Below are 21,873 nucleotides of genomic sequence, written 5' to 3'. Positions count from 1 at the left end.
CTGTTTCCCCGCGGAAAGAAAGGGTCCCAGCGCCCCCTCTCCATTCAAGGTTTGCTGCCTCGGTTTCCCCGAAGAGCCTAGGAACGGCAGCGGGGGACTCAGCGCGTCAGGACCACGCGGCTTCCTTCCTTTTTCTGGAAGCCGTGAAGATGTCCCCGCTGCGGAGGCCGAAAGGGGAAGCGAGGCCGCGGGGGTGGAAGCGCCCATTCGAGGGGGGATGCAGGGCCCCGGACGTGATGACGCCGCCAGTTCTCACCCCCAGGTTTCGCGGCCGCCAGAATGTGCCCGGGCTTGTTCCTGCCGCTTCTCGGGAAATCTATCCGCTGGGCAGGGCCGTGCTCCTTGGGGAGGGGCGCCCTTGATGGAGACCGCCCCGAAGGGACTTCTGCGCCCCCATCCAAGCGACGGACACTCCACTCGGCTAAAGACGCCCGCAGGTGCTGGGGCGTCACACTTGAGTCCGAATCCCCTCGCAGCTCGGAGCCTCGGTTTACCCCTCCGTGGAATGGACACAATAGCGGTCCCTACCGTCCAGGGTAGTTGGCAGTATTCAGTAAAGAGTTTAGCGCAGCGTAAACGCAGAACCACGGTCAGCCCGGCCCCGGGGACCGGACCCTTAGCGCCAGGAGCGGGCCCGCGAGCCCGCGGGGCCGCTGCGGTCCTCGTTGCCGCAACTCGGAAATTCCGGCGCTCGATAGGGGGGACAGCCCGACTTGGGCTCGGTACCCTCTCGATCCGGAAATGCCGGAGCCCTCCTTCCGGAGGGGAAGGCGCGAGGTTTCCGGGAAAGCAGCCCCGCCCCTCTGTCCCCCCGTGCCCGGCCAGGCCACTATAAAAGCTCCCGCGCGCTCCAGCAGCCCAGTCCGCGCCGCACGTCTCTGCGCTTCTGCCGCGCGCTCTGCGCTCTCCGCCCTCGTCTGGCCGGCTATGGCTCCCGGCCCCGCCCGTCCCGCGCTGCCCGCGCTCCTGGCCCTGATCGGAGCTCTGCTACCAGGTGAGTCAGGGGTGGGAGCTGCCGTCGCGCCAGCTCCGGGGATCCAGGCTGCGCCCTGCAGGCACTGGCAGGACCGACTCCCGGCCAGCTGGGGATAAGCCGGCCAGCTGGGGATAAGCCCCAATCGTACTTAGGTAGCTCTTTATGGGAAGTTGGGGCTAGAGCCAAAGACAACAGCCGTGGGTTCGAATCCAGACCCTGCATCACCTCGATGAGTGGCCCCAAGCTACAGGTTGAGCCTCCCTCCCAGAGCCTCAGTTTCTCAGCCGTAAAAGGGAGAACGCAAGAGCCGCCTCCTCGAAATGGTTGTGTCCTGGCCCAATGCCACGCCTGGCTCCAGGACCGGGTCAGACGGTATGGGGATGGGTCCGGCGCCAAGCTGAGTAGGCTGGGGACCCCCCGCCCAACACACACGTACATTCTGTTCCTCATCTCCTACTTCTGGGGAAGTCCGGGACTGCTTCTGCGCGGGGGAATTCCAGGGCTGACTTGCCCAGGGACCAGAGGCTGAGAGTGGGACGCCCCGGCACCCCTCCACCAACCCCAGTCTGGAGGGAGGGGAGAAAGGGAGATAGTGGGTCACGTACCGCGATGGGTGTTGGGAAGCCCCATGGTGGGAAAGGGACACCTGTGCTGACCAGCTCAACAAAGTTTTCTAGTCCAGATGCCAGTCTGGATTCTGTGGCTTTTTAGGTGAGTAACGTCACCTCTCCCAGCCTCACCGTTTCACTCCGTGAAATGGGAACCATCCCATTACTCTCGGAGAATTCACCGAGCTGCTGTTTTCCCACGCCTCCACCCCAGATAGAGTAGACCCAAAGCTGAGGCCAGGAATCTTTGGAGGAGAGAGAGAAGGGGTGGGCCCAGACAGACTTTCTGCTTCAGAGGCACCAGGGTCTGAGGAAGCTAACCACTACCACCCCCCTTCTTATCCCCTGCAGCACTCACTGCCTGCCCTATGCTGTGAGTCCATAGGATTAGCAGGGGCTGGGATGACTATATTCACCCACCTTACAGATGGAGAAATTGAGGCCTGGAGAGGGGAGACCACTTGCCAGAGGGAGTAGGGAGCCAGCTTAATTGGAATCTCTCCATTCCCGGAGGGCTAGCCCTCGCCACCTCACATCTTGGGATGGAGAAGAACACTGACTTCATGTCCCTCCTCTGCTAAAATCCTCCATGGCTTCGCATTGCCTTCAGAATGAAGAACAAGACCTTGCGTGGCCTGCACCACCCACACGATCTTCCTGACCTCCTTGCTCCCAGCTCTTCCCCCTTACTCGCTCTGCTCCAGCCATCCTGCCACAGGGCCTTTGCACTTGTTCCTTTTGCCTGGAATTAATTTCTCTGTTCTCTGAATGGCCAGCCCCCTCTCATCATTCACACATTACCCTGTTGCCAAGGCACTGTCTGTTCTATCACCCTGTTTTGTTTTTGTCAAAGCTCGTATTAACATCAGCTATTAATTATCTTGTTTGCCTGTGAATTTTTCTGTCTCCCACACTGAAGGCAGAGTTTTTCTCTCATTCAAGGCTATGCGCCCAGCACAGGCTGGGTACATGGTAATTGTTGGTGAACCCAATTTGTAATGCCTGTCCCCTCCTCCATCTCTTGTTCTAGGACTTGGAGGTGCCCAAACATCAGTGCACCCCGCAGAAGCCATCATACCCCGTGGAGGCTCCGTGCAGGTGAACTGTAGTACTTCTTGTGACCAGTCCTCCACCTTGGGCCTGGAGACTCAGTTGACGAAGAAGGAAGTGGCCCATGGGGTCAACTGGAAGGTCTTTGAACTGAGTGATGTGCAAGAAGATAGCCATCCCATATGTTTTGCAAACTGTCACAAACAGACGATGTCTTCAATGTCCCTCATCGTGTACTGTGAGTGGCTGGGCCCAGGGGCTGGACTAGGCAGGCTGGGTGGGGGAGGTGGGTGCGTGGGGGTCCCCACAGGCCAGGACAGCCCTGGTGGCTCGGTGGTGGGGCCAGAGCTGACTCACCGAAGGACTGGTGGGCAGGCACATCTTCGGAGAGCCTCACTGTCCTCTGAAACCCCTTCTTGAATTTTCTTGGGTGCCTTGAGCACAATACAGAGATTCGGTACATTCGAATACTCTAGGCCTCTTTAAACATGTGACAGATCCTAGATGTGACTCTTGAAAAGAAGAAGCAATTTCAAAGCAGCCCGGACACGGCATTTTTCACATATTGGCAACAGGGGTGGGGGGAGCAGGCCATCCTGGGGCATTGCTGACAGGGTGGGGCATCAAGAAGCACAACCCTGAGCGGGGAAAGGGGGTGTCGGTTCTCTAAATGAGACAGGCATATGAGCTTGGACATAGAAATCCCACTCTTGGGAACCGGGCTTCCCTGCGGCCCCATCCACGAGGGAACTGAACGGGGCACAGGATGGGCTTATTCACTGTGGCTTTATTTGGAAGGGCAAACGTTCGCAAGCCACTCAGGCGTAGGGGGCCGGGGAGGTAAACTGTCGGCAGACCGTGTGGGGGAATAGTATGCAGCTGCGCAAAAAAAGAGGAAGCTCCTGTGTCCCCAAGAGAGAATGAGCTCCAAGGTGTACTGTCAAGTTGAAGGGAAGGGGAGGTATGCCCAGAGTGAGAGGCAGCCATCCCTGGTGTTAAGGAGCAGCGCGGCAGGGGGAGGGATGCCTGTGTTGGCGCATAAAGGAGGCATGAGAGGAAATGCAAGAAGTGACCGTGTAAGCTGGCTGTGAGGACAGAAGCTGGGGCAGGGCTGCTCTGGGAGAGGGCAGCAGGCGAGCCGTCTCGATGGGCCTTCTTTTACTTTGGGCATTTTGCACCGCAAGAATTACTGTTATCAGAGGCCATACAGAAATAAAACGCAGGTGCAAACAAAACAAAACAAAAAGGGGGCGCCTGGGTGGCTCAGTAGTTAAGCGTCTGCCTTCAGCTCAGGTCATGATCCCAGGGTCCTGGGATCGAGCCCCGCATCGGGCTCCCTGCTCTGCGGGGAGCCTGCTTCTCCCTCTCTCACTCTGCCTGCTTGTGTTCCCTCTCTCACTGTCTCTCTCTGTCAAATAAATAAATAAAATCTTTAAAAAACAAACAAAAAACAAAACAAAACAAAACAAAAACAAAAAGAACAAGGAAGGAAGAAAAGAAAGAGAACCGGCCCACTGGTCTTGGGATCAGCCAGCCTCGGGTTCCAATCCCAGCATGGCCCTGACTAACAGGGCGACCGTGGGGGACGTGGCTTGTCTTCCCATGAGCCCTCCTCACTTGGGTCTAACAAGGCCGGGAGGCGTAAAGGACATCCCACCTTCACGGTGCCTGGGCAAAAGAAGCCTTTGGGGAAATAGTAGCTTTGCTGCTGACCTGGAGCATGTTTGAGCAGATTCTGGGCAGGTGAGGGGAGTCCCTGAACATTCCTGGTGGCCTGTGAAACCCCAGGCAAACCTCCCCGAAAGACTTCCACATTTCGGCCTGATAGCTGAGAGCTCAGTGCGCCAAGTTTGAGTCCTGGCTCTGTGACGTTTCTCCCTCTGTGCCTTTGGGTGCCAGACTTTGCCTTCATTTCCAGCTCTGTGAAATGGAACAGGTGCCCGGCACGCGGTAGAGGGGTCCCCTAAGAGACTCTCTATCTAGTTCGGTCCTGCTCCACGCCCAGTGTAAAGATGAGGCAGGATCCCTGGGTGGCTGAGCTTTCTCTAGAAAGAATAAAGGCGTTGAGTCCTATAGGAGATAACCCCTAACTGGGCCTTGAAGGGTGAGTAAGAGTCGATAGACGGACACTCAGGACAGAGGGAACAGGCTAGGCAAAGTTTTGAGCGGGGAAAACAGGCGGATGGGGGGAGGGGTGTTAGGAGGGGCTGAAGACCAACAGATTGGTGTGGCTAGAGCTGAGGTGGGCAGGGCCTCAAATGCCAGGTGGAGGAGCTGGGACCTTCTCCTCAGTGTACTAGGGAGCCACGGAGGGTGTGTGAACAGGCCAGGGTTCTAGATAGCGGAAGGCTTATGGGAAGCCAGAGAGCATTTGGCTGTGGACCTCGTCCAGACCACATGTGTGGGCAGTGGCTGGGTACAGGAAGGGAGGGCAGACAAATATTTGAAGAGTGAAGTAACCAGGACTGAAGGTTGGGGCTCAGGGAGAGGTCCAAGTAAGACAGACCTCCTCCCCCAGTCTGACCTTAAAGTCAAGGAGCTGGGCTCAGAGATGTGAATTCCATTTGGGGGTGGGGGGGTGGTGGGTAGGGGATGTGTGCTGAGGTTTGAGGTTTACACCAGCTCTGTAAATTCATGTTTGCAGCAGGTGGTTAGAGGTAAGCACTGGATGTCTGAGGGGTTTCTTGCCCTTTTATTTCTTAAAACAGCTTTATTGAGATATCGTATACACATCATAAAAGACACCCTTTTGAAGTGTACAATTCAACACATTTTAACGTGTTTATAGAGTTGTACACCCATCACCACGATCTAATTTTAGAACATTTCCATCACCCTAAAAAGAAACCTCATGCTCATTTACAGTCATTCTCTCTACCTCTTAAATGGACTCATAAAAGTCTTACCTCCAATAACCCATTTTACAGCTCAGGAAACTGAGGCTCGATTTCTACACCTATTCCAGTGGCGAAGTCACTCACGTATAGCTCATAGCAGTGAAGCCCCAAAGCTAGGTGTCAGCCCCTGACACTTTAACAGTCTTGCCAAGAGACAGTAAGACCCCACCCTGGGAAGCCTTTGGCGGGGGGGTCTCAGTGAGAATCACAGCTCACCGGGACTCTGCTGTCAATTTTCACCAGCAGCCCAGGCTTGAAATTCTGTTACCTCCCGTGGAGCGGAGACCCTGGCAAAAACAAAGCCCACGTGTTGTGTTTTCAGGGGATACTCAGAGTTTCATTTTGAGTGTCTGTGGTTTGTTCTTGCATTTTTAACATTTCAGGGGATCACACGGCACATTCGGGAACTTCTTTCCCTTAAAAGGGGGCTTCTGAAAGGCCTCGCTCGAATCAGTGTGGGTGGCTCGACCTTATTCTTTCTATGAACATAGACAGCCTACTGTGTACCAGCGGAGGGTCAGGGGGCAAAGACCCTTGCCCTCCCAGGCTGAACTACCATTGGGGGGGGGGGGGGGGACATAGAGGAGAAACAAGTTAACTGAGTAGATGTGTCACCTTCGGATATCAGATGGTGAGCGGTGCTTTGGAGAAAACTAAGGCCAAGAAGAGGAGAAGGGGGAGCAGGGGGCTTTTAAAAACAATCTCTACTGGACCGGGCAGCTTAAATTTCCTGTATTTATTTGACGGGACTCCTGGTGATAGATTTTGAGGTGCTTTTCCGCTTTTCTTTTCTTTCTTTTAAGATTTTATTTATTTATTTGACAGAGACACAGCGAGAGGGAACACAAGCAGGGGGAGTGGGAGAGGGAGAAGCAGGATTCCCGTGGGGCAGGGAGCCCGATGCGGGGCTCAATGCCAGGACCCTGGGATGATGACCTGAGCCAAAGGCAGACACTTAACAACTGAGCCACCCAGGTGCCCCGCTTTTCCGCTTTTCACTCTCAGATGCTGCAGTGAATAAATTGCTTTTGCCCCCTTCACAACCTCCTGGGGACTTCCCAACCGGTTTATCCCGAAACTCTTAACATTCCTGTCTGGCTTAGGTGGTTTGGGGAGTGTCAAGAGCGGAGAGCGGTGGGGCTCCTGGACAGGTGCAGCTGGCTCCCCAGCGCCCCCGGCGGGCGGGCAGCCTGTCCCGCTCACACACCACCACCCCGCCCCCTTAACACCCAGGGTTCCCGGAGCGAGTGGAGCTGTTACCCCTACCCCGCTGGCAGCCCGTGGGCGAAAACCTCACTCTGCGCTGCCAGGTGGCCGGCGGGGCGCCCCGGGACAGCCTCTTCGTGGTGCTGCTCCGCGGGGAGGAGGAGCTGAGCCGGCACCCGGCCTCTGGGGAGCCCGCCGAGGTCGAGGTCACGGTCCCGGTGCTGGCGGGCAGAGACGACCACCTCGCCAATTTCTCCTGTCGCACGGACCTGGACCTGAGGCCCCAAGGGCTGAGACTGTTCCAGAACATCTCGGCCCCCAGGCAGCTCCGAACCTTTGGTGAGGCACTGGGGAGCCGCCAGAGAGGATGGGCTCAGGGGCTGTTCCTGCTTGGGGTGCGGGCCGGGTGGGGGGGAGAGGCCTCTGGTCGTGGCGGTGCTCAGGTGGTGACCTAGATGACAAAGGCTTCTGGAGAGAGCATGTTCTTGGCCATAGGGGTGGGGTGGTCTGGGATGGGGTGCCCCAGCTGCAGGATCTTCTGAGAAGCCTGTACCCCTGCGTGGGTCCCGGGACAGGGATGACCCAGGCCAGAGTCTCTGGGAACCAGAGGATGTCCCAGGTGGGGGGAATGAAAATGCCCCAGAAGGGGGTTTCAGGTTGCCTGTCCCCTCTCTGTTCACACCCACCCTCTCTCCCCAGTCCTGCCGGAGACCCAGCCACGCCTTGCTACCCCCAGGATCGTGGAAGTGGGCACACAGTGGGCTGTGAACTGCACTCTGGATGGGCTGTTCCCAGCTGCGGAGGCCAAAGTCAGCCTGACGCTGGCAGAACAGAAACTGCACTCTACATCCCTGTACAGCAAGGACTCCGTCTTGGCCATGGCCAATGTCGAGGCGAACGCAGCAGAGGAGGGCACCCAGGAGCTGGCATGTGTGGTGACCCTGGGAGAACAAGACCGGATGTGGAAGGAGGATGTGACCCTCTACAGTAAGTCAAGAGGGGGCCGTGCTTCCAGGGGGTGGGGGGCAAATCCTGGGGGGCGGTGCTCACTGTGTGCCCACCCCCTCCCAGGCTTCCCCGCGCCCAACCTGACCCTAAGTGAGCCAGAGGTCTCAGAAGGGACTGTGGTGACTGTGGAGTGTGAGGCCCAGGCTGGAGTCGTGGTGTCGCTGAGCGGGCTGCCACTGGGGCCTCCAGCACCCAGGGCACAATTCCAACTAAATGCCAGCGCTGCGGACCACAGGCGCAGCTTCTCGTGCTCTGCTGCTCTGGACGTGGCTGGACGCTTGCTGCACAAGAACCAGACCCGGGAGCTCCACGTCCTGTGTGAGTGGGGCCACTGGAAAATGACCCCTAATCCCCAAGACCCAACCCCTTAAGACCCCATGAGCTCCTGCCCTCTGAGGGCACCCTCCAGTCCTCTCCCCAGATTCCGGAGTCCTCCAGTCCTAGGTGGTGGTGGGGGGGTGTCCTCCTAGTCCCTCACCCCCTCCCTCATCTTGCTGTGTTTCTCCAGATGGCCCCCGACTAGACCAGAGGGATTGCCCGGGAAACTGGACATGGGAGGAAGGCTCCCAGCAGACCCTGCGGTGTCAAGCTTGGGGGAACCCGGTTCCTGAGCTGAAATGTCACCGGAAGGAGGATGAGGCTTTGCTGCCCATCGGGGACCTGAGACCCGTCAAGCGGGAGGTTGCGGGCACTTACCTGTGTCAGGCCCGGAGCCCCCGTGGTGTGGTCACCCGCGAAGTAGTCCTGAACGTGACCTGTGAGTGTGCCGGTGTTTGGGGCTGGGCAGGGCAGGGGCAGCGAGCCTGGCTCAACCCTCATCACGCCCTGTGTCCTCCCCACAGACCACCAGAATAACATGGTCATCATCATTCTGGTGGCGGCTGCTGTCATCTTAGGAACTGTGGGCGCAGCCGCTTACCTCTATAACCGCCAGCGGAAGATCCAGAAGTACAGGCTACAGAAGGCCCAGGAGGCAGCTACCATGAAGCTGAACACACCGGCCACGCCCCCCTGAACCTGGGCCACGCCCCGGCCTCCCCCTCAGCCCCCCGCGCGGTGGCAGTGGTGCCACATTGAACAACAGTGGTCACAAGCCATGCAGCTCCACCCCCGTTCCCAGGTTGCCTGAGGACAGGCTAGAGGCCTCAGGATACAGGGGTCCTGGCACCTGAACGCCTAGGATCCCCAAGCCTCACACCTGACCTGGAGCCACAGGACTGAGCCACAAGGAGGGGGCAGGACTTGGGGCATGACTATGAGGGATGTCAAAGCCTGCCCTGTCTGGGGGGGGTGTGGCGGGACACTCAACATGGGACGCCCAACTGGGAAACAGTGAACCCCCCCCCCCCCACTGCGTGTGCTGAGGCCCTACAGCCCTGAGAAGTAACCTGCACAAACACCAGCAGCATGGAAACACATACCCCCATACTTCCTCTGCCAGATGCCAGGTCCAGCCCTGCAGTCCACGGACTGTCCCCAACTTCCGATGATGACGTATTTATTCATTTGTTCTTTTACCAGCTATTTATTGGGTGCCTTTTATGTGGGCCAGAATGGTAAAGAAGAGGAGCATGAGTTCCTGTCCTCAGGGAGCTGTCAGTCTAAACCTCATTTAGGGTGGCCAGGTACAGTCGCACTAGCTGTGCACTGCGCAGGAGCGCCTGGCAAAAAAAAGATCAAGTGGGGCTGGAATTTCCCATTCCATTAGCTAAGCTGCTTTCCTCCAGAAGGGGACTGGCAATGGTGATACTGTTTCGTTGGTGACATGCCCAGGGACAACCCACTGGGCCCGGACTCCTCCCACCATCACTGGCACTGACCTCTGTTAGTCCCCCCTCTGCCCATATGCCTCTCTGCTAGTGCTCACAGTGACACCGGGGCATGCCTAAACATGAATGCCCACTCGTTGGCAGCTAAACCATGGAGTCCCATGAAACCATGTCCAACCCCTGTGTCCCCGCCTTGTCCTGTTTCCTTCTCAGTGGGACAGAGCAAGAACAGAGCACTCCGGCAGCCCCAAGTTCCTGCAGAGATGAGGGCCCTGCAGGCCGTAGGGAGTAGAGGCCTGGGAAGATCCCCTCCCAGCTCTGGAAGCCTCTCTCTCTTGTGCTAATAAAGCATTTTCATGTGCGCCTGACTTGTTTGAGTTGAGGGGAGGTGCTCATCCAGTAGGAGCCCTTTCCAGCCCTGTCCTCCCACTTCCTCCCCCAAGAAAAGGCTGCCGGTTCAAGGCCCACCCCCGAGGCTCTAATCCAAATCTTGTTAGGACCTTTTGAGACTCAAGCGAAAATTAAAGATTCCTCTCCAGAAAACTCTCTGACTCTTGCTTTACATAGGCCTGGAACCTCATTCTTGAGCTGAGGGAGGGGCTGAGGGGCTTATATACTGCAGGCTCCCAGGCCCTCGAGGGGCCTCTGTCCCTCTGGGTGGGGCTGCGGAGGCGGGGCTGCCGGCCTCCTTATCTCCAGAGCCAGCCTTGGCTCCCTGGCGCTCGGCCCCTCAGTCTGGGCCCTTTGCCATGGGGTCTCTGCTCCCCCTCTCGCTGCTGCTTTTGCTGGCGGCCGCCTACCCGGGAGGCGGGAGAGCGCGTCGGCGCCGGGGAGCGCGGGCCCAAGGCCCGGGAGGCAGCTCCCCGGCGCCCTCGGAGACCTCAGCGCCGTTCTGGGTGCGCATGAGCCCCGGGTTCAAGGCCGTGCAGCCGGGGGGCTCAGTGTGGCTCAACTGCAGCACCAGCTGCCCCCTGCCGGAGAATTCCAGCCTCAGCACTGGGCTGCAACGGGGCCAAACGCTCAGTGGGCCCGGCTGGGTATCCTACCAGCTGCTGGACGTGAGGGCCTGGAGCTCCGAGGTGCGCTGCTTCGTCACCTGCGCAGGAGAAACACGGGGGGCCACGGCCAAGATCACCGCCTACAGTGAGGGACGGGGGTCCAGGCCTTGCTGGGGTGAGGGGAGGGGGACGGGGTTGGGTGTTTAACAGACGCGCTAGGGGGCGCACGCGGACCTGGCTCAGAGGCCCCCTCTTGCTTTAGAACGGCCGCAAAGCGTGATCCTGGAGCCTCCGCTCTTGGTGGGCAATGAGTACACTCTGCGCTGCCACGTGACGCACGTATTCCCCGTGGGCTTCCTGGTGGTGACTCTGAGGCGCGGCGGCCGGGTCATCTACTCTGAGAACCTGAAGCGCTACACCGGCACTGATCTGGCCAACGTGACGCTGACTTACACGTTGCCCGCCAGGCCCCGCGACTTCTGGAAACCGGTGACCTGCCACGCACGCCTCAGTCTTGATGGCTTGGTGGTCCGCAGCAGCTCGGCACCCATAACGCTGACAGGCCTCGGTGAGGCACCTTTGTTATCCCGGGCCCCTGAGGAGGGGAGGGCCAGGGTGTGACGCCGGTAGGGTGAGCGAGTCGAGCGGGAGGTCACGTCTCCCTGGGCCCCGGTCCTAATTCTCACCTCCTGTCCCCAGCTTGGCGCCCCGCGCCCAAAGCCTTGGCCTCCACCTCCATCGCAGCCTTAGCGGGGATCCTTCTCGTCGTGGGGGCCGCCTACCTGCGAAAACGCCGTTGGTGCAGAACCGGAGTAAAGAGAGGAGGGTCTCTGCCGGCTGAGCCGGAGGAGAAAGGAATCTGGGACGACTGGGGGGAACCCTGACTGATTCAATAAAGTCCTCCTCAGTCAGCCTCTGCCTCACGGCCTAAAGGTCCCCCCACGAGCGAACCTCCTCTGAGGAGGTGGTCTTCTTTTCTGGCCTTGCCTCAGTCACTTTCCCTAAGTGCCCTGTCTCTCGGAGGGCACCTGAGGCTTCCTCCTTCTCAGCCGCCTGGGGACCCGGGCGCCCCAGTCCCTCCGCATTCCCAGCCAAGTGTGGTAATATACCCCCCCTGCGGGCGTTATCAGTGGGGTGCAAATGGGCATAGCTTGGGCACTGGAGGGCTTTGGGCTGTGGGAGGCTTGGCTCACAGGACGGTTTTCCCCCCGATTGGCTCCGCCGCGCCACGCGGCAGCTCTGATTGGATGTTAAGTTTCCTTTCCCATCCCCCCCCCCCCGCCCCTCCACCTGCGACCCAGCACTTTCCCGGAGGACAGGGGTGGAGCGAGAACTGACCCCCACAGTTCACCGTTAGCTCTGGCGCTGAGAGCGCAAATGGACGGGGTCACATGACACACTGAGGGACGGAGATGCGAAGAAAAGGTACCCATGTTGTGACTGCGGGGAGGGAACAATCAGAGGGCCCACGTGGGGTGTCACAGACTCGCGTCCTGGCAACGTCTTGATAATCACCGGGCCTGGGGGCCACATGCGGGGGGGCGTCAAAACCTGGGGGCCCGGATGCAGGGTCGAAGGGTCATAGTGGGTCTCTCGGTCTCGCGTGGACACAGAAGCCGAGCCCGCACTGGATGTCTGGGAGGGCCGGTGCGGTCCAGGGCCCCGCCCACCGCGCCGAAAGCGGATTCAGGGGCGCTCCTCCGCAGCTGGCGCTCACACACGCCGCGTAGACACGTGCCCGCTGCACGCTGGGTAAATACAGACCCAGAGCAGAGCCGACCCTAATTTAGACGCCGGCGAACGCTGCGCGCACGCACACGTGTTCCCGACTCGCTGGCACTTTGGTCCCCACCCCCTCTGTCGCGTGCGGGGGCGGAGCCGGAGGGGGACTAGGGGCGTGGCTACAGCCCTCAGCTCGCCGGCTCAAAAGGAGAAGGATCAGTGAGGAAGGCATCCCCACACACCCTTTCCTAGAATTGTGCCTTCCCCCATCCTGCTCTACAGCTCTCTCCTAGCCTTCAAACCAATCCCCTGCCCAAGGGGCGCGGGAGGGGGTGGGGGAACTAACTATGGGGGCGGGGCTCTGAGTCCAGCTCATTACCACAGCATCCAAGCTAGGGGTAGGGTGGGGGCGGTTGAGAAGGGCAACCCAGCATCCCCCGACCTCGGCTTCGCCGCCGAGGATGACGCGGGAGCGCGCGGCCGCCCCCAGAAGGCTCCGGGAGATGGGGCGGGCCTCCACGTAGACCCCGGGGGTCGCTTGCTCCTGCCAGCACGCCTTCGCCGAGGCCGGGAGCCTGGAGCACGCTCGCCCTCCCGCCCCCCAGCCGCCTCTGCCGCCGCCCCCTCCTTGGAAACCAAGTTACCAACGTTAAACCAATCCCGGAACGCAACTCTGCCTCCTCCACAACCCACCCGCCGCGCCGTCCTCTCGCCCAGCTCAGCGCTCGCGCTCTCCTCGCCTCCTGCGCTTCCCCCGCGGCGGCGATGCCAGGGCCCTCGCCGGGGCTGTGCCGGGCATTGCTCGGCCTCTGGGCTGTCCTGGGCCTGGGGCTCTTCGGCCTCTCAGGTAAGAGCCGGGTCCTGGCTCAGGGTGGACAGGGCGGGGGCGGAGTTCCGGGACCAGAACAGCGGCCACAAGCCCCTCCCGGCTCCGCCCTCGTCTCGCTCTACTCCCACGCTTCTGCCCCACCTTGAGCCCGGGCCTTGCCCTCTATCCCTCTTCCCACCAACACACACTGGAGGCCCAGCTCCCAGGCTCCTCGCTTGCCCAGGTTTCTACCTTGCCCTCGTCGAGATCCCGGGTGCTCTTCCGCACCCATCTCATGCCCTGGAGACCCCGTGTCTCCCTTGTCCCTTTCCGGGGCACCTCTCCACGCTCTGTCATGCTCCATGGTCCACGGACTGCCATCCCCCTCAGTCGTGGTCCGGAAAGACCCGATCTCCCCAACTGCTGTGACTCAGAGGCGCTATTCCCGCTCCATCCGGAGCCCTGGCAACCGAGTCCCTCAGCTGTTACCGCGGTTCCTTCCATGAGCTCCAGCCTCGAGTCTTCTTTCGTGTTCTTCTCCCGGGTTTGGGGTCCTCACTTATCCTTGACTCAGCCTCATCTCTCCTTTGCCCTCGCCTCAACCTGTCTCCCCGTCTCTGGCAAGAACCCTGAGAACCAGTTCGTTTTCCTTCCTCCACACGAGGTCCCCTCTTCCCATCACTGCTGTGTGCGTCAAAGACCCCGTCTTTCATCTCATCCCCCTCCCCCCATGCTTTCCCATCACTCCATTGGCACCCTGGAGACCAGGGCTCTCTGCTGCCATGTCCCAGAGAAGCCCTCGAGGTTTGAACCCTGGGAGCGCGCCTCCAAACCTGAGGCCGGGGCAGGACGCGAAACTCCTGAATTCTTCCTTGGCTGTGGCCTCTACTAATTCCCCGGGAATCCCTGATTCGACATAGGGGCACTAAGATCCCAGGAAGGTGGCTCCCCAGGCTGAGCCCACGTTTCCCTGGTCAGCGGTCGCGCAGGAGCCCTTTTGGGCGGACCTGCAGCCCCGCGTGGCGCTCGTGGAGCGCGGGGGATCTTTGTGGCTGAATTGCAGCACCAACTGCCCACGACCTGAGCGCGGTGGCCTGGAGACCTCGCTGCGCCGGAATGGGACCCAGAGGGGCTTGCGCTGGCTGGCGCGGCAGCTGGTGGACATCCGCGAGCCGGAGACCCAGCCGGTCTGCTTCTTCCGCTGCGCGCGGCGCACGCTGCAGGCGCGTGGGCTCATTCGCACTTTCCGTGAGTTCTCAGCGGCCACGCTCTCACTCTACTATTTTCCCTTCCTTCCAAGCCCCGCCCCCTGGGTCACAGGGTCCTCCCCTTCAGGCTCCACCCTCTGGATCCCCAAGCTCTCCGCCCCTGGGCCCCTGGGTTCCACGCCAAGTGCCTGGGAGCCTCGGCGTTTCCAAGAGCGGTGGTTCCCCCGTTGCAGAGCGACCGGATCGTGTAGAGCTGGTACCGCTGCCTGCCTGGCAGCCTGTGGGCGAGAACTTCACCCTGAGCTGTAGGGTCCCAGGCGCTGGGCCTCGTGGGAGCCTCACATTGACCCTGTTGCGGGGCACCCAGGAGCTCATCCGTCGCAGCTTCGCCGGGGAGCCACCCCGAGCGCGGGGCGCGGTACTTACGGCTACAGTACTGGCGCGAAGGGAGGACCATGGGGCCAATTTCTCCTGCCGCGCGGAGCTGGACCTGCGGCCGCATGGCCTGGGGCTTTTTTCAAACAGCTCCGCCCCCAGAGAGCTCCGAACTTTTGGTGAGTGGGTACAGGGAGCAGAAGGGGACGAGAAGGGGTCAGAGGAGTGTTTAAGAAGTTTGGAGGCAGAGAAATCTGAATTCCAATCCTTACTCCAACATACACCAGCTGTAAGTTGTTTTCCTCTCTGTGCCTTGAGGATAATACAAGATAGTGCATGTAAAGCGCTTAGTACATATTGAGTGGTTCCGATACATGATATTCAAGCTCTGTTCTTCGACACCCAGCCCTGTCTCCGGACCCCCCGCGCCTCGCTGCCCCCCGGCTCTTGGAAGTGGGCTCAGAAAGACCCGTGAGCTGCACCTTGGACGAGCTGTTTCCAGCCTCAGAGGCTGGGGTCTACCTGGCGCTGGGGGACCGCATGCTGAGTCCCGATATCACCCTGGAGGGGGACGCGCTCGTGGCCACGGCCACAGCCACAGCTAACGCAGAACAGGAGGGCGCCAGGCAGTTGGTCTGCAACGTGACCCTGGGGGGCGAGAGCCGCGAGACCCGGGAGAACGTGACCGTCTACAGTAAGAGGGAGAGAAGCGGGTCGCCGCGGCTCAGGGGTGGATCCGGTCGCTCTGCAACGGGAAGGCAGAGCAAAGGGTGGGCGGGGCCTTAGTATAGCAATAGCCGTGGTCCCAGTGTCCCTAAGGGGTGGGAAAGTTGGAGGACTGAGGTTGAATAGTTTTAGAGGCGGAGTCTGAGCCGCCGCCGGAAGGGGAACGTCGCAAACCCAGTGGGGACCCCGTAAAGTTGGGCGGGGCGAGGAGGAGGCGGGGCGAGAAGAGGGCGGAGCCTAAGCATCCGCAGAGGCCGAGCGAGGTACCTACAGTTCGGCGGCAGAGCCCAGAGAGTTCAGGCAGGTAAGGGGCAGCCTCGACCCGCGGGAGGGGCGTGGTCAGTGGACTCCCGGCCAATGCCCCGCCCCCAGGCTTCCCCGCGCCGGTCCTGACCCTGAGCGAGCCCAGCACCCCCGAGGGGAAGGTGGTGACAGTAACTTGCGCAGCTGGGGCCGGAGCCCTGGTCACACTGGACGGAATTCCAGCCGTGGTCCCGGGGCAGCCCGCCCAGCTTCAGCTAAATGCCACCGAGGACGACGACAAGCGCAGCTTCTTCTGCGACGCCATCCTCGAGGTGGACGGGGAGACCCTAAGCAAGAACAAGAGCGCCGAACTCCGCGTCCTATGTGAGTTGGCCTTTAACCTCTCGCCTCCCTCCTCGTGATTTCCAAGGGCCTGTCCGGTCCCTGGCCGTATTGTGGAAGTGGGGCTTTTCCTCAAGGACCGTGTCTAGCTTCTCAGTACCCCGCGCCCCTGCAGACGCCCCTCGACTAGATGATTCTGAGTGTCCCAGGAGCTGGACGTGGCCGGAGGGCCCCGAGCAGACGCTGCGCTGCGAGGCCCGCGGAAACCCTGCGCCCTCCGTCCACTGCGAGCGGCCTGACAGCGGGGCGGTGCTAGCGCTGGGCCTGCTGGGTCCGGTCACTCGAGCTCTCGCCGGCACTTACCGCTGCACTGCGGTCAACGTCCAGGGCGAGGCAGTCAAGGAAGTGACGCTGACGGTCGAGTGTGAGTGGGGGTGCACAAGGCGCATTTCTGCTTCTCAGGGTCTCGGGGTGACTAGCCTACAGGGTCTGAAGTGTGTCTTTGGGCAGGATTTTGGGAAAGGGAAGAGGCTGGTGAGCGGTATTAGGGGAAGATCTTAGAGAAGGAGGGAGGGGGAGAGGTAGACGTGTCCCTAAGGGTCTGGGGTGTGGTGTGTGGACAGAGTCTTGGGAAGGTGGGCTTTCCAAGGCGTCTAAGAATTTCTAGGCCAAAGACTTGGGGTGGATCCTGTGGGCACTTTGTAGGAATCAGAAAAAAACACTAAAAACAGCTCACCACTCCACCAGCATAAAACCTCTTTGGTTTAGTGTCTGGGCAGGGCACAGCCTGCCCAACCCTCTGTGGCCGCCCTCATACGGAAAGAGGGTCTAGGGACATTGGGCCAGTCCCCATCCTCAAACCCAACAACACTTCCTTCTCCAGACGCCCCATCGCTGGACAGCATGGGCTGCCCAGAACACATTACATGGCTGGAAGGAACAGAGGTCTTGCTGAGCTGCGTCGCACACGGGGTCCCGCCGCCCAGCGTGAGCTGTGTGCGCCCTGGGGAGGCCGGGGTCGTCGAGGGCCTGCTGCATGTGGTCCGGGAGCACGCAGGAACCTACCGCTGTGAAGCCACCAATGCTCAAGGCTCTGTGGCCAAAAATGTGGCTGTCACGGTGGAATGTGAGTGAGGACAACACAGGGCAAGATGGGGTATGTCAGGATAACCCTGGCCTGACTTCCAGTCCCTGTGTGACCTTCTGCTCCCCAGATGGCCCCAGTTTCGAGGAGCTGAGCTGCCCCAGCAATTGGACGTGGGTGGAAGGATCTGGGCAGCTGTTTTCTTGTGAGGTGGATGGAAAGCCAGAGCCAAGTGTGGAGTGCATCGGCTCAGAGGGCACCAGTGAGGGGATGCTGCTGCCGCTGGCCTCCCCAGACTCTAGTCCCAGAGTCCCCAGCAGCGCTAGTGAACTGGCACCTGGTATCTACATCTGCAATGCCACCAACCGGCACGGCTCCATGGTCAAGACAGTCGCCGTGAGCACGGAGTGTGAGCGGGGCCGAGGCTGGCGGGGAAGTAGGGGTGCCCCAGGGGCCGGGCCCCTCCCTGACGTCCCCCATGGCTGCTTTGCAGCGCCACCGCAAATGGATGAGTCCACCTGCCCAAGTCACCAGACGTGGCTGGAAGGGGCCGAGGCTGCAGGGCTGGCCTGCGCCGCCCGGGGTCGCCCCTCCCCACAAGTGCGCTGCTCCCGGGAGGGCGTGCCCAGGCCTCAGCGGCTGCGCGTGTCCCGAGAAGATGCGGGTACCTACCGTTGCTTGGCCACCAACATGCATGGCACGGACGCACGGACGGTCACCGTGGGCGTGGAATGTGAGTGGGAGTAGCACCAGTTAGAGGGCACTGGGTTCCCAAAACAGTGGCTTGCAGCAGTGGGCTTGCCCAGGGCAGTTCAAGGGTACCTCCTTAGGCCCCCTTCCTGGGGACAAGGATTCCCGGTCTAAACCTGAGGCTAATGAAAACTCTAGGGAACAGGAGCCCGCGCCCCCCTCAAATTCTAGGTCAGAAGGGCACTGGTGCAGGTCCCTACCCCCTCTCCTTCAGAGAAGCAGGGCACAGGGTTTTAGTGCTGACTACAGCCGAATAGTAGGGGCAGGTGGCTCTGAAGGAAGGCCGGATCCCTGCCTGCCCATCCGAGGAGGGGTGCTCTGATTGTGGTGGGCGGAAGGGCACTTGGTCGGTGCGTGGACCGGCTCTGAGGGGCTCCTCCAACCTCCTGTCCTCTGCAGACCGGCCGGTGGTGGCCGAGTTGGCCGCCTCGCCCCCCGGGGGCGTGCGGCCAGGCGGGAACTTCACGCTGACCTGCCGCGCAGAGGCCTGGCCCCCAGCCCAGATCAGCTGGCGCGCGCCCCCGGGGGCGCTCAACATCGGCCTGTCGAGCAACAACAGCACGCTGAGCGTGGCGGGCGCCATGGGCAGCCACGGCGGCGAGTACGAGTGCGCAGCCACCAACGCGCATGGGCGCCACGCGCGACGCATCACAGTGCGCGTGGCCGGTAAGTGGCAGCTGGGGGGCGGGGCGAGGGATCCGCAGGGGGCGTGGCCTGCGCCGCGCGGCCCCTGACCCGGTCCTCGCTTCCCTCTCCTTCCCCGCAGATGAGACTGAAGTGGGCCGGGGCAGAAGTCGGGGGCACCCTGACGAGTGGGGCTTTGATGGCGGGTTGGGGTGGAAGGTGGAGGAAGAGGGAACGGACTGGAGCTCAAGGGGAGAGACCCTCCAGGGCCGTGACGGCTGTGGGAGGGGCTTATTAACTTGGGGTAGAAGTCACCCCTCACTGTGCCGCTGTGGAGAAGAGGTGTTGGAGAGGGACCTAGGGTAGAGGATGGGGGTGATGGGGGGTCCCACCCAGATCCCCTCCCCCCCACTTCGTGTATCTCGGGTTTTCCGGGGTGAAGGAGTGACCCGGTCCCCCCTACCCTCATCCTCTTGGGGGTGAAGAGAGTTGACTTCTGGGTATCCCTGGGGCTAGGGGCTTCTATCCTCATGTGCTGAGGTGACGCGTAAAACGGATCTGGGGTCGCACCAGCGCTTGGGGTAGCCTTTGAAGGCTTTCTCCTTTCCCCCACCCCACGCTCTGAGTTCCCTGGGGTTCTCTGCCAGGCCCGTGAGGACTGACCTCGTGCCAATGGGGAGGGAACAGAGGTGGCCACGCTTGGGAGCCTTGAGCTGGTCCACTCTCTTTGAGGGTCTCCACCCCGCAGGTCCATGGCTGTGGGTCGCCGTGGGCGGCGCGGCGGGGGGCGCGGCCCTACTGGCCGCGGGGGCCGGCCTGGCCTTCTACGTTCAGTCCACCGCTTGCAAGAAGGGCGAGTATAATGTGCAGGAGGCCGAAAGCTCGGGTGAGGCCGTGTGTCTCAACGGCGCGGGCGGTGGCACTGGCGGGAGCACGGGTGCCGAAGGTGGAACCGAGGCTGCGGGCACCGCGGAGGCGCAGGCAGGGGGCGAGGTCTTCGCCATCCAGCTGACGTCGGCTTGAGCCGGTTCCCCTCTCCCCGCGGGCCGGGGGACGCCCCCCAGAGGCACACGGGGGCTTACTTATTGTTCTATTTATTTATGTATTTATTTATTTATTCATTCATTTATTTATTCAATTCCAGGGGCGTCACCCCCATTTTCTACCCACCCCCCCAACAAATAAAGTTTTTATAAAGGACTCTGGGTCTGTCCACTTCAGTCTCTGCCATGTGGAAGCAACCCAAGGTTCCAGTCCCAACCCCGTGGGTTATTCATACATAAACTACTTTGGCTTGTTTGTTTTTGAGGGCCTACTATGTGTCAGCACAGCCCAAGCCACCTTCATGCGGTGTGGGCTGGAGCGTGTTCTCTCCGTGTCCCATTTCCTGCTGTCAGCCAGCCTTGGGCTGGGGTGGGGACTGCAGGCCTTCCTCCCGCTCCCTGACCCTTATCTCTTCCGCCCAGTGCTGCCCTCTAACCCCGCTAACTCTTGCGGTGGGAGCTAGGTGATTCCCCCAGGCCTGGTTCCAGGCGCCGCAGAAGCTGTCTTCCCAGGGTGGGTGGAGCCCCCTCCCCGGGGTCTGGGCATTGGGCCCCTGTCCTGAGGTCTCGCCAGGATGAGGAAATGCAGACAGTGGCTGCACTTATGAGTGACAGGTCCCAACTATTAAAGGGTGCATCCCCGCCCCACCCTCAATGCCTCCTCCATCCTGTGTCCATCCACCGTGCCTCAGTTTACCCCCAACCTGCCTTTTGACTGCCTGTCATGATTCAGAAGAGACACACGGCTATCAGCTGCAACCCACTCCGCACACCACCGCCCCCCTCACCCCCTACAGCATAAGGAGAGAACAGCTGCTCTCCCCCCACCCTTGTGGTCTCTGCCTCCCTCAAAAGCAGGAACAGAGCCTGAGAGAAGGAAGCAGTCCTGGACAGCTCCCACTCCATCAGCTGCCCTAGGCACGCATTTCCTGAGCAAAGGTAAGAGCAGGAAATGGTTGCGGGGGGATTGCTAGGGGGTTGGGGGTGGGAGGAACTAGCGGCCTGTCGCACACACACACACCCCCTTAACTACTTCCCTCCTCACGATTCCTTATGTCCCACCAAGTCCAGCCTGCCACAGGGCCTTTGCTTTTGCCATTCCCTCTGCCTGGACTGTCCTCACCTCAAAGTCCCACAGCCAGTTCCTCATCCTCAGGTCTCTATCCAAATGTCAGAGAGGCCTTGGCTGTCTCTCCTCCGAGAGAAGCAAAACTGAGGTAGCCCTCCAACGCCTTATCTCCTTACATACTTTCTTTTCTCTGTAGCATCAACCACCACTTGACACTCTATTAGATATTTGACTGTTTACTGTCACTTTAGAATGTTGGCTTCGCTAGAGCAGGGTTCTTTGTTTTAGTCACCATAAACTGCCCCCCTTGGGGTCTGGTACACAGTAGTTGCTCAATAAATGCTCAATAAGTGGGTAAAAACAGCCGTGAGTTCACAGGTACACAGTCTGAGACCTTCATGTGTTCAACGTGCATCCCCAAAGAACTCCATGCTGGGCCCTGGGATGGCCCATCACGGTCAGGGACACAGTTGTGGCCTTGGACCCCTGAAGTCATGGTCCAGGTGGGAAGATGAAGGTGAATGAAATAACCCCAGAGCAGTAGAGAGCTGACAAATTCTGGGAGGTTCTAGGAGGGAGACCAGTGAGGAGCTGAACTAGAGCGTGACAGCATGGGAGTGGGGTATGTATTTTAGACTGGGTGGTCAAGGAAGGCTGCCCCACCCTCCCAGTAATGAGAAGGCAGCAGCTAGGGGAGACGCCGGGGAGGGTGTTCTGAGCTGAGGGATCTGAGGGCTGAGGAACTGGGCCCAGACCTTCCCCACAGGCTCACCCAAAACAGACAAAGAGGGTTTCACAGGGGCTCCCCTTCCTGGGCTACGTGGCCTGGCAGGTCTCACTCACTGCCATGCGGGACCACCCCCCACCCTGGCTGCATCCCTCCAGTTCTCCCAGTGGGCACTGGTATCCTGTGTGTTCTGGCGACAGCGACAGGGCTGAGCTCTGGCCAGGGCCCTCTTCTCCTGAATGGCTTCTGGCTGCAGGCTAGGGACACCCGTGGTGGGGTTGGAGAGCTCTTGGAAGAGGGGGGAGGGGACCACAGAAGGGACTGGTGTGCATAAAGTTGTAGGAAGGGGACATCCTGCAGGCAGAGGTGGAGCTGACGGATAAAGGGACCACTGTGGGTGTATCACTGTGTGCCAATGTGTGTCAGCTAGGTGCATTTTCCGTGTGTTGACAGATGTATCTGTCCTGTGTCTGTCAACGCTTGTTTCTGTCTAGCGTGTGGTCTATGTGTCTCATGTGCGTGTCAGCACACGCGAGTTTGTCAGTGTGTCTTGTATGTGAATGTGTGTTAGCCCACACACACGTATCTGTCTTGCCTTTTTTTAAGATTTTTTTTTTAGGGGGGCACCGGGTGGCTCAGT

General features: G+C 60.3%; 3 protein-coding genes across 5 annotated transcripts; all 3 read left to right on the top strand.

Moving 5' to 3' along the window:
* Positions 1-824: 824 nt before the first annotated feature.
* On the top strand, positions 825-10,052 carry ICAM1 (intercellular adhesion molecule 1). The gene is made up of 7 exons (XM_034996877.1): positions 825-994; positions 2,615-2,872; positions 6,765-7,076; positions 7,437-7,724; positions 7,809-8,063; positions 8,254-8,502; positions 8,588-10,052. Exons 1-7 carry the CDS (start codon positions 928-930, stop codon positions 8,758-8,760), a joined length of 1,602 nt encoding a protein of 533 aa, XP_034852768.1. The 5' UTR covers positions 825-927; the 3' UTR covers positions 8,761-10,052.
* Positions 10,053-10,056: 4 nt separating this feature from the next.
* ICAM4 (intercellular adhesion molecule 4 (Landsteiner-Wiener blood group)) lies at positions 10,057-11,424 on the top strand. Its single transcript, XM_034996878.1, has 3 exons — positions 10,057-10,657; positions 10,775-11,080; positions 11,212-11,424. The coding sequence occupies exons 1-3, from the start codon at positions 10,264-10,266 to the stop codon at positions 11,394-11,396; spliced, it is 885 nt and encodes a 294-aa protein (XP_034852769.1). The 5' UTR covers positions 10,057-10,263; the 3' UTR covers positions 11,397-11,424.
* Positions 11,425-12,608: 1,184 nt separating this feature from the next.
* ICAM5 (intercellular adhesion molecule 5) lies at positions 12,609-19,841 on the top strand. 3 transcript variants are annotated; one of them, XM_034997123.1, is made up of 11 exons: positions 12,609-13,081; positions 14,021-14,290; positions 14,484-14,804; positions 15,032-15,319; positions 15,724-15,978; positions 16,112-16,360; positions 16,820-17,062; positions 17,151-17,429; positions 17,514-17,753; positions 18,170-18,436; positions 19,143-19,841. In XM_034997123.1, the coding sequence occupies exons 1-11, from the start codon at positions 13,000-13,002 to the stop codon at positions 19,415-19,417; spliced, it is 2,769 nt and encodes a 922-aa protein (XP_034853014.1). In that variant the 5' UTR covers positions 12,609-12,999; the 3' UTR covers positions 19,418-19,841. The 3 variants fall into 3 exon arrangements, with proteins under 3 accessions (XP_034853014.1, XP_034853015.1, XP_034853016.1); XM_034997124.1 differs by having other exon boundaries at positions 18,537-19,235; XM_034997125.1 differs by lacking the exon at positions 19,143-19,841 and having other exon boundaries at positions 17,151-17,416; positions 18,170-18,332.
* The last annotated feature ends 2,032 nt before the right edge of the window (positions 19,842-21,873 follow it).

Source organism: Mirounga leonina, unplaced genomic scaffold, assembly GCF_011800145.1.
Source record: "Mirounga leonina isolate KUSES-001 unplaced genomic scaffold, KU_Mleo_1.0 Mir_94, whole genome shotgun sequence".
Classification (NCBI taxonomy): Eukaryota; Metazoa; Chordata; class Mammalia; order Carnivora; family Phocidae; genus Mirounga; species Mirounga leonina.
This window is presented reverse-complemented; position numbering and strand designations above follow the sequence as displayed.

Excerpts from the sequence above, each read along its gene's own strand:
- ICAM5 (XM_034997123.1), top strand. The coding sequence starts at position 13,000 with ATGCCAGGGCCCTCGCCGGGGCTGTGCCGGGCATTGCTCGGCCTCTGG. Across the intron at positions 15,320-15,723 it reads GGAGAACGTGACCGTCTACA|GCTTCCCCGCGCCGGTCCTG; the intron begins GTAAGAGGGAGA and ends CCCCGCCCCCAG. Across the intron at positions 16,361-16,819 it reads AGTGACGCTGACGGTCGAGT|ACGCCCCATCGCTGGACAGC; the intron begins GTGAGTGGGGGT and ends TTCCTTCTCCAG.
- ICAM1 (XM_034996877.1), top strand. The coding sequence starts at position 928 with ATGGCTCCCGGCCCCGCCCGTCCCGCGCTGCCCGCGCTCCTGGCCCTG. Across the intron at positions 8,064-8,253 it reads CCGGGAGCTCCACGTCCTGT|ATGGCCCCCGACTAGACCAG; the intron begins GTGAGTGGGGCC and ends GTGTTTCTCCAG. Across the intron at positions 8,503-8,587 it reads AGTAGTCCTGAACGTGACCT|ACCACCAGAATAACATGGTC; the intron begins GTGAGTGTGCCG and ends TCCTCCCCACAG.
- ICAM4 (XM_034996878.1), top strand. The coding sequence starts at position 10,264 with ATGGGGTCTCTGCTCCCCCTCTCGCTGCTGCTTTTGCTGGCGGCCGCC. Across the intron at positions 10,658-10,774 it reads GGCCAAGATCACCGCCTACA|AACGGCCGCAAAGCGTGATC; the intron begins GTGAGGGACGGG and ends CTCTTGCTTTAG. Across the intron at positions 11,081-11,211 it reads CATAACGCTGACAGGCCTCG|CTTGGCGCCCCGCGCCCAAA; the intron begins GTGAGGCACCTT and ends TCCTGTCCCCAG.